The 17,008-nt window shown below is 37.6% G+C and overlaps 1 protein-coding gene, 1 long non-coding RNA gene and 1 other non-coding gene across 3 annotated transcripts; 1 reads left to right on the forward strand and 2 right to left on the reverse strand.

The window, feature by feature from the left end:
- Window positions 1–1,216: 1,216 nt before the first annotated feature.
- Window positions 1,217–3,864, forward strand: LOC106158440 (uncharacterized). Its single transcript, XR_001237914.2, has 3 exons — window positions 1,217–1,558; window positions 2,210–2,386; window positions 3,122–3,864. It is a non-coding gene; the product is annotated as an uncharacterized LOC106158440 (long non-coding RNA).
- A 5,256-nt stretch (window positions 3,865–9,120) lies between these two features.
- Trnae-uuc (transfer RNA glutamic acid (anticodon UUC)) lies at window positions 9,121–9,192 on the reverse strand. Its single transcript has one exon. It is a non-coding gene; the product is annotated as a tRNA-Glu (tRNA).
- Window positions 9,193–10,008: 816 nt separating this feature from the next.
- On the reverse strand, window positions 10,009–14,513 carry LOC106158347 (uncharacterized). Its single transcript, XM_013534280.2, has 6 exons — window positions 14,323–14,513; window positions 12,953–13,078; window positions 12,575–12,706; window positions 12,171–12,284; window positions 11,305–11,491; window positions 10,009–10,792 (listed from the first exon to the last, which is right to left on the reverse strand). The coding sequence occupies exons 1-6, from the start codon at window positions 14,407–14,409 to the stop codon at window positions 10,659–10,661; spliced, it is 780 nt and encodes a 259-aa protein (XP_013389734.2). The 5' UTR covers window positions 14,410–14,513; the 3' UTR covers window positions 10,009–10,658.
- Window positions 14,514–17,008: the final 2,495 nt, after the last annotated feature.

A 17,008-nucleotide genomic window follows, 5' to 3' on the forward strand; every position in this document is an offset into this window, starting at 1 on the left:
TACCAGTCGTGGCATCGTGACATTTAACGGCAGAGGGACAGCGGAAGGAATCGCTCCGTAGGTTCTGTTAATAAAATTGTTTTCCCATTGCAGAGGTAAGATGCAATGGTGAATGGATTGCAAGAGAGAGAGAGAGAGAGAGAGAGAGAGAGAGAGAGAGGATAAAGAAAAAAGAAAACAACAGATATGCAAACAAGGCACTGGAGTTTGAAGACATTTTGGAGACAGTTGTATGGTTTCTTTGATGTCGATGACAGTTCAAGGGGAAATAACGTAATGGCCATTCTTAGTCGACATATTAAGTGTAAATTACTGGGAAAATATACAGGACATTTAAGTTGATGATCGTAATAATCAATGATAGATCTAATATAGTTTGGACTAATGATATGCCAATTTCATCCCCATTAACAACACTGTTGGAGGCAATGCACATCAATGAACCCAGTTGTCGGAACCAATACGGCACTATTGAAGAATAAGACTGGGATTCATTGACAATATACTAACTCTCAATTGGACTCTGTTACCCAAATTCAACTCACATTGTGCTGAAAATGATGATTTATTCATGTTTATTCCTTTATTAGTTAGTTCACCTCGGCTTATCCGATGCTAGGTTCATTCACAAGCGCAATCTATAGTTTCCTGGTCAATGAAAGCAATGCATTACGAACAAACGGCGGAGTCTGGCTGACGTAAATTGGATAATTACCCGCTATTTGGTATAAAAGAGCGTTTTGGAAGAAGGGGTAATTGATAGATAATAGATTTATGAAGCAATGTTGTAGTGGATAATAAGTATCGCAAGAAGAGGCGGCTTCCATTACACTATTAAAGTATGCTCAATTGTTGTAGTCACGTATTAACGTGTACTGATTACTCTCCAGAGCGGTGTCAAGGACTATACTGATAAGAAACCGCTTAGAAACACTATTCTTCCTGATAATGTCTTTGACCCTTTAATTTTAAGTGCACTTCTAAAACGTTTACCAAGTAAACTCTTTTATTCAACTTCCGTTTATTATATGTAATTTGTGACAAATGTATGGAAAAGCAAAAACGTCTGTTTTGGCACAAGGCAACAGATAAAAAACAATTGTCGAATGACTATCTTTAGAATAAAATGAAACGTGCTTCCAAACATCAACACAGGTTATCTTAAAAGACTAAAGGAAATATTTAAGACGATGCCATTTCCGTTTACAACCCCTCCAAGAAAGCGCAAGAGGGTACTTGTAAGATATCGATTAGCAGGCACTTTTCGCCGGCAAAAACAAACGGAAGAAGCCATCAGCTGATCGTCTCACAGAACGTGTCGTAGGTCTCGCGGGGAATACGTTTCGTCATACCAAGTCCTCATATAGGCCTGCACACGCAGCGCGCGGAGTCTGTTTCATCACGACCACCAGCAAGTGCGTTTGCGTGTTAAAAATGCTGTTCAAGTGTACTGCCACGGGGATCCTTGGCGCTCTGGTAGTTTTGTCTTTTGCGGTGGATATTGGACAAAGTTTGAATCTCAAACGAGCGTTCAGATGGAAAGACAACGACAAAAGAAGTAAGTGTGGAGTATTTAAGAGTTATTTTGACTATTTAATAGTGTTTCAGTTAACCTTAAGTACTAGCAAGGTTAATATATAGTACATGCAAATGCCTTTCAAAGACCGAAAAATTACCCGTTGAGAATTCGAACAATATCTCTGGGGAATTTCATTTACTTTTATGTGAAACCCGTCGTAGACTTACGCTCTTGACAGTAAAAGAAATAAATAAAGAGCTGTCAATGAACCAAACTCAGAATACTTTCTTCTTCAAATATACATATATTTTTATATGTATTCGAATTGTTTTTCTGTGTTAATTTGTTTATATCTAATGAACTTTATGTAAACTTAACATGATCAAATCACAAAAAAATAGTACAATATAAGAAAGAGAGTGAACTGATTATAAAAGTCACCCAAAGGCAAACAATTATAAACTGAAAAAGAAGAAAAACGAACAAGAAGGATAAATAGCAATGCCATTTCCAGACTGCAAAAGACAAAAATGCTATTTTGAGAGGTCATCCATCATGATGCTATTTAAAGTGCGATTCAGAGAGAGCTCTTGGAATGACAAAAATCAACGTAAGGTCAAAAGATAATCTATAATTTTTTTTATCGTAGGTTGTGAATCCCGTAAAAATGCATTCTGTTTCATGTTTCAGCTTTACCGTATACAGTACTTGCAGCGGCCCAAATTGAGCGCATGAAACAAAATAACAGACAGCAAAATTCCCCAAGGGTTACTTATCTAGCCGATCAGAAACGGGCAGAAAACTCCCAAAAAACGAGTCCAGATGTCTTCGAGGAGTTACAAATAGACAGAAAATGGCACTAACGCGGTAAGTACCTTACGAAAAATATTACCATCAAAACGAACAAAACTAATTATTTAAACAGGGTTGAATCACGGCGCATGGCGGTGACGGCGGTTTAGCTGTCTGCTGTAAGATAAATATTACATTGGTGAATCTCTTTCAATGACACATCAACAGATGTCTGACATAATTTTCTATCTTTGAATTATTTATAGTAAAACTTGAGACCCAAAACACTGGTAATGTTGTCAAGGCAATTTATCTCAGACGCACTTCAACTGGTAGTAGAATTGTTGACAAATAGACTGATTGACGTCATTCGACGACCATATTGCGTAATAATCCTAAGCTAGCCTTTGAATCTATACACCCAGTCTGCATCAGTTACAGGGCGCTGGGGTCAGCTGAAGTATCATTATAAGATGCGCAGGGCGAGTGGGGTGGGGTTGTTAGGTTTTGATAATGTTGGCCTTTTTATCCCTTCATCTGGCTCGAATTGAGAAATGGCATTAAACCCTAGATCAAAATTTGATACAATGCGAAACTTCTCCGGTGGAAAGCGTCGTTTTGTCGAAATCTACAACCCACCATGTGCCCGAAACCCAATAATGTCGCGCAATTTGTTCGTGTTGAAGCTGGCACTTGTATGGCCACTTCTTGACAAAGACTGGACCTATTTAATCTCAATATTTTATAACTTTTACAGTTTTTTGATTTGACAATGTAATGTATGTTCTTAACATTTCTACATCTTCCTAGATGCCGATGGTGATGTTTCTCAAGACAAAGATATCGACAATCGATTTGTAAGAGAGGGTTTACTTGTACAGTGGTGTAGTGAACTTCAATACTTTATCCGCAAGGAAGACAGCAACACTTAAACGTGGCTCTTGAAGCAGTCTTTGCGTGGGAGGCCGAGAACCTGGCCATCTGCATCCTTTGTATCCAACGAGTACTTTAACCACTCGAGTTTCCTCTATAATAAATGTATTGTCACTGCAGATACGTGTCGCCAAATGGAATTTAACTGGTCGGTTTATATTACCATATACAGCTTTGAAACAGGGCTGAGGCTTTACACTTATATTTGAAGGGAGGCGCTGCTTTCATTTTCACAGAGAGCTTGAGAACAGAAACTGGTGGCTTGAACATTAAGTGTTGACATGTTGGTCTTTGGATGCAATATGTTGTCACGTGTAGAGGACATTTGGCATGCCGCAATACTCCAAGAGCTCCTTCGTGTTATTGGATTACCTTATAGGAGACTAGCTTCGTGTCATGCATTGATTAGATACTCATCGAGACGTACTTATTGCATTTGAACGATGTGTTGTCAAAAACATGAAAACAATTAAGGTCTACTTAAGATCATTGTCGTGTTTACTGTACCCCTGTCAAATCGTGAATCTGTTCTCTTTTAAAATGTCCACTTTCCTGAGCACGTACCTGTGATTTTGCTCCAAAATGTATATTTTTTACAACAGCCAATTAAACATTGTTCTTACCTATATAGTGTTTGCCTTTCTTTAGTCCCCATCACGTTTCATTTTTTCTCCCCAGTTAGAAGATTCAATAAAGCTTGTATGTGATAACCTGACCTGGTTATAGATAGATTAATCTGGTTAATACAAACTGCTGCATAACTTAAGGTACCTGGCTCTATGCTGCAGCTTTTATTGCTCGGTTGGTGTTTCCTATTTAAAATATCATCAAATATTTCATATAAAAATTGACGAATTTCATGACTGCATGACATAGTATAAGACATTAACTATACCGTAAGGCGCATAAAGTGTCTTAAATAAGCCTGAATGTCTGTTTTTTTATATTTATACTTGTGCATACACTGATACACACAGCCCTCCGATGGAGGAATGGATTAAAATAATGACACGTTTAAATGGTTTACACAAAAGTTGTTTCAAGTTTGTACTTCACTTATCTGGGGCTTAATTGCAATCACTGACACCTTAGCCCTGGATTGAAAAACATGTAGCAAACAGGATGGTGAATGCCACTGAAGGGGCTTGTGAATAATTTGCTTCTTATCTATAGTGTTTCTGTGGTATTTACTGAAGTCATGTAAAAAAAAAAAAAAAACGGGATCTCATTTTTTTTCTTTCACACCTGCTATAGTGAACTCTAGTGTTTTTAAGCGCCGGAGAAAGACGACGAAGCAAAAATGTTGCTTATGATAGATGTAGACTGCATGTCAAAATGGTTTAATGAACTATAACAACATAGGCGTGAGTGTCCAACAGCCACGTACCACTCGAAATCATGTAAACAATCAGCAGCTGAAGTGATTCCTAAAATGTACAGGTTTTGACGAAAAAATATTGTTACATGAAAATTGTCACGCAATCTAACATGGCGCGGTGGAAATAACACACCAAAGCGCAGGATGTTCTTCCTCTTGTGTAGCCAAGAGTGAATCAAAGATCACGATTCACATTGTTTGAATTAGTTTCATACCGAAGAAAAATGCATCCTTTGAACGTGTGTTATTGATAATATGTCAAGTGTTTTGTCAAAATATCCTAATCTAGCAAAATGCTCGTATAATTTGATGTCAGTTCGTGTTGGATATACAGCATTGGTCAAAAAGGTTGTCCCACCCCCATTTCCATGTACTTTTATTTACAAATGATCACCTCACAGCTGTGAACTGTTAGAAATAGTGCTTTTTATCACGGATACCGTGTCTAACATGATTAATGGTTAAAAAAATACAAAATAGTGGTGAAAATATACATATTTTATACCATTTAGTAAAATTTATAAGAGGTACCCCCTCAAATCGACTGTTTCACTGTTACTACTACAGATGTAAAGAAATGTCTATAAAATTGAAAAGGTGCCATCAAATGTCACCAAATTCACACACAATTACCATTAGGGTGTGCTCGTTAAAGATCACGTGCCTAACAGCGTGTGCGTCTACCGCGTACTGCAATTATCTCCTGTAGACGGCGCGAAAAGCCTCCAACATGGGTAACAATTCTGTTATGTGGGATATTGTCCCATTCATCCTAAAGAGCGTGGCGGAATTAGTCAAGATTATTTAGGAATTGGTTCTCCTCTGCAATGCACATTCCAATTTATGCCACAGGTGCTCAGTAGGATTAATATCAGGACTCAAAGACGGTTGTCCCATCCTCAGAGCCCTGTGTTTCTGCAACAAATCGTTTGCCAGACGAGAGCTGTGAGCAAGTGCGTCGTCACAATGAAGCCAGTAGTATCCCTGAAGTCACCTCTTGCAAATGGAGTGAGATTTCTGTTGAGAATGTTACATCAAAATGCCCCTGTTACGTTTTGTTCCAAAAGGAACAATGTACTAATACCATGGGCTTGGAATGTTCTCCAAATGCGGATTGATCTAACACCTCAGGCGATATTATCCTGCACACATCCTTCCAAGAGGCATTTTTTAACATGTCTATGGACCCTCTTTGACCATCGATGGGATACAAGAAATAATTTGATTCTGCATCAAAATCAACTTCCTTCCAGTGATGGATGGCCAGGTTCAGGTGCCTGTGGGATCACTGAACGTAGCATTCTCAGCTGATATCTCATTCCATCTGCAAGAATTGACTTTGGGGTTAACTTCAGGCTTTATCGTGACTGCACACTTGCTCACACCTCTCGCCTGGCAACTGTTTGTTGAAGAAACATAATGGTCTAAGGATGGAACCACCATCTTTGAGCCCTGATATCAAACTTACTAATCAACTGTGACATGTATTGGAGTGTGCAATGCAAAGGAGAACCAACCCCATAAAAGCGTGGACCAACTCCCCCAACTTGTTTAAGAAGAATGGGACAATATCCCACAAAACAGAATTGTAACCCGTCTTGAAGGCTTGTCGCGCCGTCTACAGGAAATAAGTGCAGTACGCGGTAGACGCACACGCTGTTAGGCACGTGATCTTTAATGAGCACACCCTAATGCTAATTGTGTGTGAATTTGGTGACATTTGATGGCGTCTTTTTAATTTTATAGTAATTTCTTTACATCTTTAGAAGTCACAGTGAAACAGTCGATTTGAGGGGGTACCTCATATAAATTTTACTAAATGGTATAAAATGTATATTTTCACCACTATTTTGTATTTTTTAAACCATTAATTATGTTAGACACGGTATACATAATAAAAAACACTATTTCTAACAATTAACAGCTGTTAGGTGATCATTTGTAAATAAAAGTACATGGAAATGGGGGTGGGACAACCTTTTTGACCAATGCTGTATAGCCAATGTCAAAGCATCCGCTAAATCAATTGTGGTAAACGCTAAAGCAAAGATTGATTCTCACTGTATTTATATGCACATTGGTTATTCCGATCTCCGAAATAACAATTTTACACAGGGGAGTCTGAAATGAGTCAGGAGCTTCAATTTTCTGATGTATCAAGTTACTGTTTTTCTCATCGTTTGAACGAAAACAAAATTCCCCGGCGCACATGAACATGCTTTTCTTTCTTCTTTTGTCAGACTGCCATCAACCCCAACTTTGTTTATTTTCACAGTGATGGTTTTCCTCATGGCAATTATTTTCGAATTATTTCAAGTTTAGGAAAAATATTCATCTCAGAAAAGAATACAAAACAAAAAAAAACAGGATATAACCATCACACATTAATTTGTGCAATCAAACGCATAAAAAGAATAGGAAGCAGACTCGTCTAATAAGCCCATCTCTTTGAATTTGATTCACTCATGATTTGATCCACTCAGTAAATCCCCACTGAAAGAGATACTTAGCGCCCAGGAAGAATTGATAAACAAGAGTAACCAATTGACGGTCAACCAAACTCGATCGATCATATCAAAATCTCATGAAATAAACTGATTTTGAAGGAAAGGCGGGGGGGGGGGGGCATTAGTGAAATATTGATAGGATATTTATATAAACGTTCTTTAAACTTATCAGTTGAAATTTAGCGAAATATCTAATACTTTATGTGGTGAGCTAACTCATAACCTGCACAGATTGTTTTCAGCAGATCAGTATCGTTTTGTGCATGTATGTCAGGCGTGTTTTGTGCCTTATTAATTAAGCATAAAAAACTATTAGGCTACCTCGGAGAACTGAACCGATAATATAACTCCTAGTTTGCTAAACAAAATAGAGTAAACTAATAGCTTTGGTTTTTTATCTAAAACATAAGAGGGCATATCAATATACATTCATGCATAAAAATGGATAGGAGATACACTGCAAAGCGACCGGAGGGTTATGCTTTGTTACCATCTACCAGGGCCGCAATTATTACTGTGGACATATTTCCTCAGGCGATTTGCACAGTGCAGCGATTAGCCATCTATTTAACCAGAGACACATCCGTTAATATCTAGTGAAAAATCAATCTGTGGCCCTGGTAGAGGGTAATGCTTTGTTTGTTTGCTTTATTTGCAAGCTGCCAAAGAGTCTACAGGTAACACTGGCTGTGCAATTATATGAGATGGCAATGGGCTTGTGAACAGCGGTGAACAAATTGTCGATGCGGATTTAACGACAGACTTCTGTGGTAAATATTTATGTTTACAAATGAAATGTAAAGCAGATATGACACAGGTACTGTCTCCATCGTCGCGTGTTGACATGAGATCACAGCATTGTCGTGTTCTGGCGCACGAGCTCTGAGTAGCCATTAGTAAATTAAGGTCTTCTCTCCGTAGTCAAAGTCACGGGAAGCGTTCTGTTGGGATAAATGTGACAAGGACATTAATGTTTTCAATTTGGTTAAAAGTCAAACTTTATTGGCACATTGTCTGGGGATAACGGTAGACAAAAAAAATTGCAAGGCATAAAAAACAAAATATTTAATTCAAACATTTTATAATTAATAAAATCTAAAACTCTTAGTTTGGGGTTATAAGATTGGATTTATTTTTAAATCTGAACGCCTTTAGTAAAGACTGGCGTCGTTATTTACCCCACATTCAATAACTGCTAACCTCGCACAGGCGTCTACCTCAGTATTTTATCACTCGGTCGTTAAGGTGTTCTTGCTCGAGCAACACAGGGTGACTCCCCGCTCTCACCACCAACTCCAACCAATTATTGAACCGAGCAAATAATTTCTCCTTTTCCGTCCATATAGCAACTATAACGTTATTTGGCGCCGAGCCATCGTCCATGTAATGTGGTGCTTAACCCCTGTACCGTGGACAGGTGTTACCAGAATGTTAATCCTCTGAATTAATGGACGCCCGGGTCCCACTGATAATAAGCGCATGTTAAGTTTAACCGAAAATATCTGGTCAGTATATAGAACGAATGGCACCTGTACAGTTGCAGAATGTCGAGAAACTGGTTACTGTCCTCAGCGAAGAACCATTTTTGTCACAATCATTATTTTCTCTCTGTCAAAACTGAAATCTATAAGGTATTTTTTTCAGATACGGTGCATCTGCGTATGTTCGATGCGTTTGCGAAGAAAGGACACGGAAAATGCGTCGAGGTTAATCTAATATTATATGAATGCAGGGCGCTGAAGTGTCTTAACGATTTTTAAAAACCAAGAAACTGATGTTTCTTTTTTTTCTATTTCTTTTTTTCAAAAAACACTTTGGCAACGCCATCTATTGTCATTTTTAAAATACGGCGATGACACCGTGAGACTTAGTCTTTTATTCGAGGGAAATGGGAGAGGACGGAAGGAAAGACAAGAGGCAGGTAGTGTCTACGGCGCACAGGAAGCCTTTACCGTGAAAGACTATACCCGTGCTGTCAAAATAAAAAAATGTTCCGATACCGGGAATCGAACCCGGGCCGCCTGGGTGAAAACCAGGAATCCTAGCCACTAGACCATATCGGAGCTGATGAAAGAATGTTACTTTTTGCCAAATATATAGTAAAACAAAGCGTTTCTTTTGTTAAGGTAGAACATAATGGCTGTAACGCTCTCTTTTAATAGAGTTCAGAGACTGCGACAACCGGCGATCGGTGCCAACAATCGAATGTACTAGGTCGGCGGAGAAAGCTTAAAGGGCCCTGGAAGTCTCACTTTGCTGGACTGATGACTTAGTTTAATCATTTAAATTTAAAAAAAACTTTTTTTCGTGACCAGAAACTAGTGTCATTTTTGAAAACTGATTATGACAAACCAGACAGGGAGGAGGGGTGTGCGGCCGTAGCGATTGTATACTCTAACACGGGAGAGTCCCACAAGTGCCTGCGTTTGTTCCATTACGTTGGTCATTGTATTGTAATGACATGAGTGGTGGACGAGGCAAACTATCTAGAACCAGGCTACAAACTAGTGATTTTCTGCAACCGTGCACCCTACCAACTGGGCTGTAAGAACCAGCCACCTACGACCACCGATCTTGCCGCGCCTCACCCTAGTCCACGCCCTACTTGACAAATGAAACTAGGTTAGTGAAAGATTTTTTTCACCCTGGCAAGGTGCGTGACAAGGGGCGTTGCAAGAGGCGTGGCACGCTGCCTTCGTATCTTCATCTCCAAGCAATGCATACGCCTTTTAAAATAAAAGAAATCTTCATTATAACTATGGATCTTAGATATGACGCTATATTTACAATTGAAATGATGCATGTTGAAGTGAAGGACAAATTGTTGTTTTATTAATTGGGCATTTTGATGATCTCACAGAAAATGAAAAACTCAACCATTTGTTACTGATAAAAGTTTATTGAAATGACAAAAGCTTTAGCACAGTTCAATTCAAACAACACCAAATCGCTTATGATACTGTTCACAAAACGTTATAGCTAGTTCATCTCTTACGATAGAACAGGGCAAAGTGCAAACAAGTGATGACGCAAATATGCCTTGCATTCAACGACTCAAATGGTTCACAAAATCACTCACATGTTTTATGCACTTTAAAACTCAAATAATTGACCGAAACTAAGTTTTTTTAATGGCACTCATTTATGCAACATCTTTCATTTCAAACCAAAGCAAATACATCCAAAATAAAATGACAACCACAGAATCTGTTTTAACATAAACAGAAGATGGCGGTGACCATATCACCATCTCTTTTTAATTGACCATTATGTCTCTTCAGTTCATTAGATAGCACGTACTTAATCTAAGCCAAAGTACTTCTAAAGTCTAGTTAACCGGAAAAGTTGAGCACAAAGCGACATCCAAAAGCAACCGTGAATTAAGCAAAAGTGTCAAACATTCTTTGTGCATTTTAAATCAAGAAACTAAAAAAAAATCACAGTTTAGATTGCTGATTTATTGAGCTCTTGTTTGCGTGAGCCTCACACTTAAGATGACTGGGTTGATATTAGGATGAGCCAGTCGAATTTAGCCGTAGCAACGGAGACGCACTGCACTGTAATAGTAATATCTGACGTATCGCCTACCGTAGCGGTAAATGACAACGTATCGACGAAGAGTAATACGGCGATAGTAACAACCGCGCTTTTGTCGACTGTTCCCTGAAATGTAAAACACATCAAACAACATAAAACACATTGACCAATTTTAAGTACCAAAGCATATTGGCATCTAATGCAAAGGCCATACGTAACATTTTTTTGTTCACAAAGTTGAACAATAGAACTCGATCTCTGACTCACGGATTCAATATCTTTATCTTACACGATAAACCAATATTGTACCAAAGCTAAAAGAAACGTTATATTGATCAAAATAATTAACCATGTCAGCCGATTCAACCACGATTTATTAACTGGCTGCAATAACTTCTTTCAAGTTTGATTTTTTTGTATTTCCGAATTTCAGGCCTTTAGACCCAAAGTGCATAGTTCAACACATTGTTTAATAGGATGAAAATATAATAAAAGTAACAAACATTCTTAATATAAGTATGAAGATAAAGGTATGCATGAGTTCCACTGATTCAATGGTCTTGTTGTATTTTTTTCTTATTTAAGAAATCATTTTGACATATTAGAATAAGTATAATAATGCCTCCTTTCTTTCTCACCTGCCGGTGCCTTAGTGGTGGCGCCATCTACAGCACCGTCATCCTTCTCCGTCAGCCAATACGCCTCCAGATCCTTACAAAAGTCCCGTATTTTGGGACTAAGGAAGGATCTGTCCTTAATTGGAGAGGAGTTGGCAACGTATTGTGTTTGTTCATCCTCATCTGGGTTATTGATCTCGTCGTTTCTCTGAAAGAAGAATAATTTAGGATAATGTAACCCTTAATTATCATCCAGATGCCGTCATTGCGGTTTAAATGTTTTTGCTAGGGCATTATGAGTTCAATGACATATTTTCATCAAACAAAGGCATTATTTTGCTTTATAAATGTTAAAATCTTAAATAAGACTTTTAAGAAAAATCGCTGTCAAGGTTTTGGAGTACTATAGTGTCATTAAATTAACGGTGATCGTTGGTTCTTAGGTAAAAGAGAAACTTGAGAAATCGACTTTAACCCAAAATCGCAATTATGACGTCATGTTAATTAATTAATGTTAATTAATTTAGTCACTGAACACTGAAGATTTATTTATTACCCAAAAAAATGTATGTAAGCAGTAAATAAGGAGTTTTGGGCGATGTGTGGCAATATGCTAAAGCTACCCGTCAAATGTCTATTTCAAGTATTATCATACAGTTTTCCATATTCAGTAAGCAAACGTAAATAGAATTGCTCGTTCAACATTTAATGCTCTATGGTACTGGTTGCCTCAATCAAACAACACTTTAATCAAATTCGTCATTTTCCACGGATTGTTAAAGAGGGTGGGGGTGGGGGGGGGGGGGGGCAGTGGCCTCAATTTTGTGATAAAACTTTGAATTTCTGCATGGAGTTGGAAAACATTTGAATCTTTAAAAAATACTTACAGCCTTTTCAAGACTGTTGGCCACGTCCTTGCTGTCAGCCTCGTCCGACTTGTTCATTGGCGTCACGTAGCAGGCAAACCTATTGTTCATCTCCATTTTGTACACCACAAGACCCTAAAATGGTGATTATGAATACCTTTATTCTTTTAGGCTGCAACAATAAAGAAAGTAAGTCATTGCAGTTATCTGGGTCATGTAATCATACTTTCTCTGCCGATAACCAGAAATATTCTGTTCAGTAAGATTCGGCATCATGGCATCCAGAATTTTGATTTTAATAAAGGAAATATGACGCTGATAAGGTTACCTGTATATTTTATACCCCGAATTAAACAACTGATTCTTACCATTTAATACTTCAAAAACTTTAAAGTGCTGTTATTAATATTTTGGTTTTATCTTACCCTTGGGTTATCCATGGCAACGTGAAATCGCTCATCTGGAACGTTGTACACGGTGACATTGTCCTTGACATTGACCTTAATATTCTCATTTTCACTCGTGCCGTCTTTGTTAGTGAAACGAAGGTGGTACTCCTGAAGAAAGACACCTTATTACGTTGATATTTCAGTGTTTTTTTGACGTTACTGTCGCGTTAGTACGCCATTGACAAGTGCCACATCACAATGACGCCAGAATCTGTTACACCAAACGAATGAATTATGAAAAAGTAGAACACATGTCATTAAAACAAAACAGTATTGATAAAAACAATAGAAACAGACATGGAATGTAAATAAATGGAGACTTCAAACATAGTATACTACAGTTAGTATGCCCACCTTCCACACATCTTGTGCTGCATTGTTAGAGATGTGAACTGCTCCCAATATTCCACCGACAGCAACAGCAACAACAACAATGACAGCAACAGCAACAATGATGTACTTCTTGTACGACGCCTTGATCTGAAATCAAAAGTTTATGTATGAATCAGTCAAGGTGGCCAACATTTTGAAGACATTTTTAAAATGACTCACAAGCACTTTAAGTAACTTCACATCATGTCTTTGTTTACCTCGTAATTCTCTAACCCCCTTTTCCAAATTCACATGCATTTGAAGTAACTTTACGTAATGTCTTTGTTTGGAGTTCGTTTGGCATTAATTCTTTATAACCCCTTTTCTCTTATACATCATGTTAAGTCTAAAGAGGTTAAGTCAACTTGTTTGGTAGTCCGTTTGAGGACTAAGAATCCCTTTGTCTTGGTTTACCAGTACCAGTATGATAACAGGAGTTCGATTCCCCACAACTAGTTACGACGGTGTCCGCATTATTCACCTATTTGTATATTTCACTCTTGACTTAATTTGGTCGGTTCCAGACGGACATAGTTTTTAATGTGACCTTCAACATCGTATCACAACATTTCCATAATTAATAGTGCAGTTTATGTTTATAGATTTTGTATAAAAAAAGTCTTAAATGATTTAAATCAAATTTCAGCTGCTGATGAAGAGAAGAAGGAAGAGGCTCCTGCAGCAAAAGAGGAGTCCGGCGGTCTCTTTGATCTCTATTTGCCTGGATAGTCTCTTTCCCCGAGGAAGTTTAGATAGACATCAAAATGTTTGAGACATACAGCGATCTCAATGAACTAGATTAAAATAAAATACAATAAAATGAAATAGAACAAAATAATGCTTCATTTTTATGAAATTAAACTTTCTCATTCAATGTCTGTATCATACTTTCGATAGGTTGGCTTTTCGAACATCCTCGTTTCTATCATTCGTTTTCTCATAAATTCCTGTTTGCTGTATTTAAGAATTTTTGAATCTCTTTTTTTTCCTTAAAAGGATAACAACTCTTCGTATGAGATCTATATTTTACTATAAATACACAGTAAAAAAACTGACGAAAATATAATAATTTCTATTTTACCACAAAAACGGCAGTTATAGCAATTATTCTTAAATCTGTGTTTGTCTTCCAATCACGTGACCTCCATAGATGGCTATACTCTGTAATTATCTCATAAGAGATTATTACAAAAACACTTCTCATAAAAAAAGGCGAGACTAACTTCGAATGTAGAAATGGATTCATTAACCATCAGTAAGTATGGAAAAATTATCATTTACACCAGGAAAATTCATTTTTTGGCCCAAATGAACAGTTGTTATCATTTTAACTTAGTATCCTTGCCACGTACCTCAGCGTCAGTTTGTCGAGGAGACGCACTATCCGTGACAACGGTCACGCTTGGGTCGATCGACTTCTCGTTCACGGTTGGCAACATCTTGAAAACGCACCGATGTCGTAATAACACGAGCAAACCTTTGGAAATGATGACAAGGAAGATTTAATTTGTCTTTTATACCTGCCGAATAATTGGCAACCTGCCAATTGTCTTGCAAACCTTTGATACGTTTTGTTTACTCAATCTTCATTTCCAGGGACGACTTTACGAAGAACTGGATTTCATCTTATCCTTTAACGCGTTCATCGCTTGAAATCACGTAGCAAAATTTCAGTATGTAGTGAAGATTAAAGTCACAACGGTGATATTCCAATCATTTTTTTTTTCAGATAACGCAACCGGGAAGTAGTGCTGTATTTACCAACTGAATGTTTGCAGTAGCGAGAAAGCGTTTTAAGATGTACTAGTAGTATGATGTAATGCGTAAGTGTATACACACACAGTGAAGTGCAAAATACCCAGTATGTTTGTGCTTTGGATATTTGACACGAGAGAGAGAGAGAGAGAGAGAGAGAGAGAGAGAGAGAGAGAAAAGAAGAAGAAGAAGACGAAAGCGTAAATAGAATATCTTTCTACAAACTAGATTTTTTGGTATCTGGGGGAAGGGGATGGTATGATAAGATTGCTTGCAATATCAGTGAAGTCTTGATAAGAGAAGGGAAGTTCCCTTCTTCCAAGAACACAAGCATTCCCATGTGTTTATCACATGTTGCAAACGCAGGCAGGTTTTGTACCAGTTTTTTTGGGAGAGAGGTCGTTGGTCGACCCAAAGGCCACAGAAACAAGCGCGGTATGCAATGACTTTATTTTGCTCCATTATGTGTTCATAATTTTTTTAAATCTCAGTTGCATACACAGCCATTTAAAGGCATGGAATAGTGTTTAACTAACTCCTCCGGAAGAGAAAATTAAAGTTAAAGACGAAGACATATGATACAAGGAGTATTTGGTGCCCGCCTAAAATTTCCTTTCACTTCTCCCTAAAAGCTTTTTTCGATCAGCTCTTAAATCTGACATGCCAAAAACTTGTTTCTGTCCAGAAATGCATTTTACCGGTTCTCTAGTCGTCAACGACACCAGTTTACAGAGTGAACTATCTATTAAGTATTTTAAAAATACTTCACGTAATATCTTGTTTATTAATGACCTAAAGACTTATGTTGAAATGGTGGCCCTTTTGATTCTAGGACAGTTCCCTCACCCCAGTCAATCACCCCATAGATAATACCCCCTACCCCCAAGAAAAAATTACAATTTTAGAATTAATTTTTCAAAGAATTTGTAAGTTTCATAAATGATTTACCGAATATTTACAGTATGTAATTATATTCTCAAAATTAAAAAAGTTCTCCTATATTCTAAAGCATACCTGAAAGGTAACATAATTTAACATGCTAAAGACAAAATTTGTGAATTTGCCTTTACATTTTAAAATCGTCATTTTTCTTCTGAAAGCATATCGATGTCATTTTAAAACTCATCTGCATTTCATTTAATTGTTAGTCAGTTATCTGAATAACAGGTTGAGAAAATACATTAAACAATTATATATAAAAAGAAAAGGAAAACAAGTTTTAAAAGTCATTGTTTATTTGTCATTGGGTAGTGGTGAAACAATTAAAACGACAGTTCCTCAAAGGAATACCTGGATAAGTGAGATTATTTGTTTGGAAATGCAGCTTAATTAAAGGCAGGGATTATAATTTGTTCCCAGTATTACACTGTTTATTGTGAACAGTAGCATTTCATGACTGAAGGGGGGAAATGTCCGAGTAGATTTGTCCGGAGGGGGGGGGGGGGTGAATAACAGTCCTCATACTATCGAAACGGCTAGATCGAGGAGAAATGATATAGAAGTGATCATCGAGGGATAGAATTGAGAAAATCATAGAGGGAATATACTCATTTTACTCCTTTCGAATATTTGTACTCCCCCTTACTTTTACTGCAATTAAAAACAATATCTTCTCAGTTTAGAAATACAGGTAACTGCTGCCAGGGATCCATTAATATTACTGGAAGTGAAAGTACATTCTAACAAGGCTTCTCTCTCAGTGGTAATTTGTGCACAGCCTTTCCTTATAGTTCACAGGTCCCATTCCATAGTAAGTTATAAGCTATAACTGCATTCCCATGTCCAGTAGATATCATTTTATTTTGTGAAAATATGTGCATGACTATTTTACAATGTTGGCATTCGAACAATTCACTCCTATTCTGAAAACACGCTCTGGTTTCTTTGATTTGGTTAAGCAGAGAGATACAGAAATCAGGAATGGAATTTTGAATATCAAATATTTTCACATTACCATTATGTTAATCCTATCATTTTTATATCTAAAATAAGCTACACGGTCAGGACAATGGTTTCGTCTCGCTTATGTACGAGTAAAGGCATGATGTGATTATAAAATGTTAAGTGAACCATGGGGCGGTAACATCCCAGTGTCCCCGTTAGCCTATACCCTTCTTCGGCCCATAGAAAGATCATTTAGTAGAGGCACATGCTGCATTGATTACGGTGCTTATATACATATCGCGTGCGTACTATCAGAAGTACACGCAGTTATATATGTTTAATGGAGTGAAAGGTGGTCCCCCCTCCCCGTCCTACTACATGTTGTACCACACGTCTTCC

This window comes from Lingula anatina, chromosome 10 (genome assembly GCF_051362555.1).
Source record: "Lingula anatina isolate TDL-2025a chromosome 10, LinAna3.0, whole genome shotgun sequence".
NCBI lineage: Eukaryota > Metazoa > Brachiopoda > Lingulata > Lingulida > Lingulidae > Lingula > Lingula anatina.

Excerpts from the sequence above, each read along its gene's own strand:
- LOC106158347 (XM_013534280.2), bottom strand. The coding sequence starts at position 14,409 with ATGTTGCCAACCGTGAACGAGAAGTCGATCGACCCAAGCGTGACCGTT. Across the intron at positions 13,079-14,322 it reads CTCGACAAACTGACGCTGAG|ATCAAGGCGTCGTACAAGAA; the intron begins GTACGTGGCAAG and ends TTTTGATTTCAG. Across the intron at positions 12,707-12,952 it reads CAGCACAAGATGTGTGGAAG|GAGTACCACCTTCGTTTCAC; the intron begins GTGGGCATACTA and ends GTCTTTCTTCAG.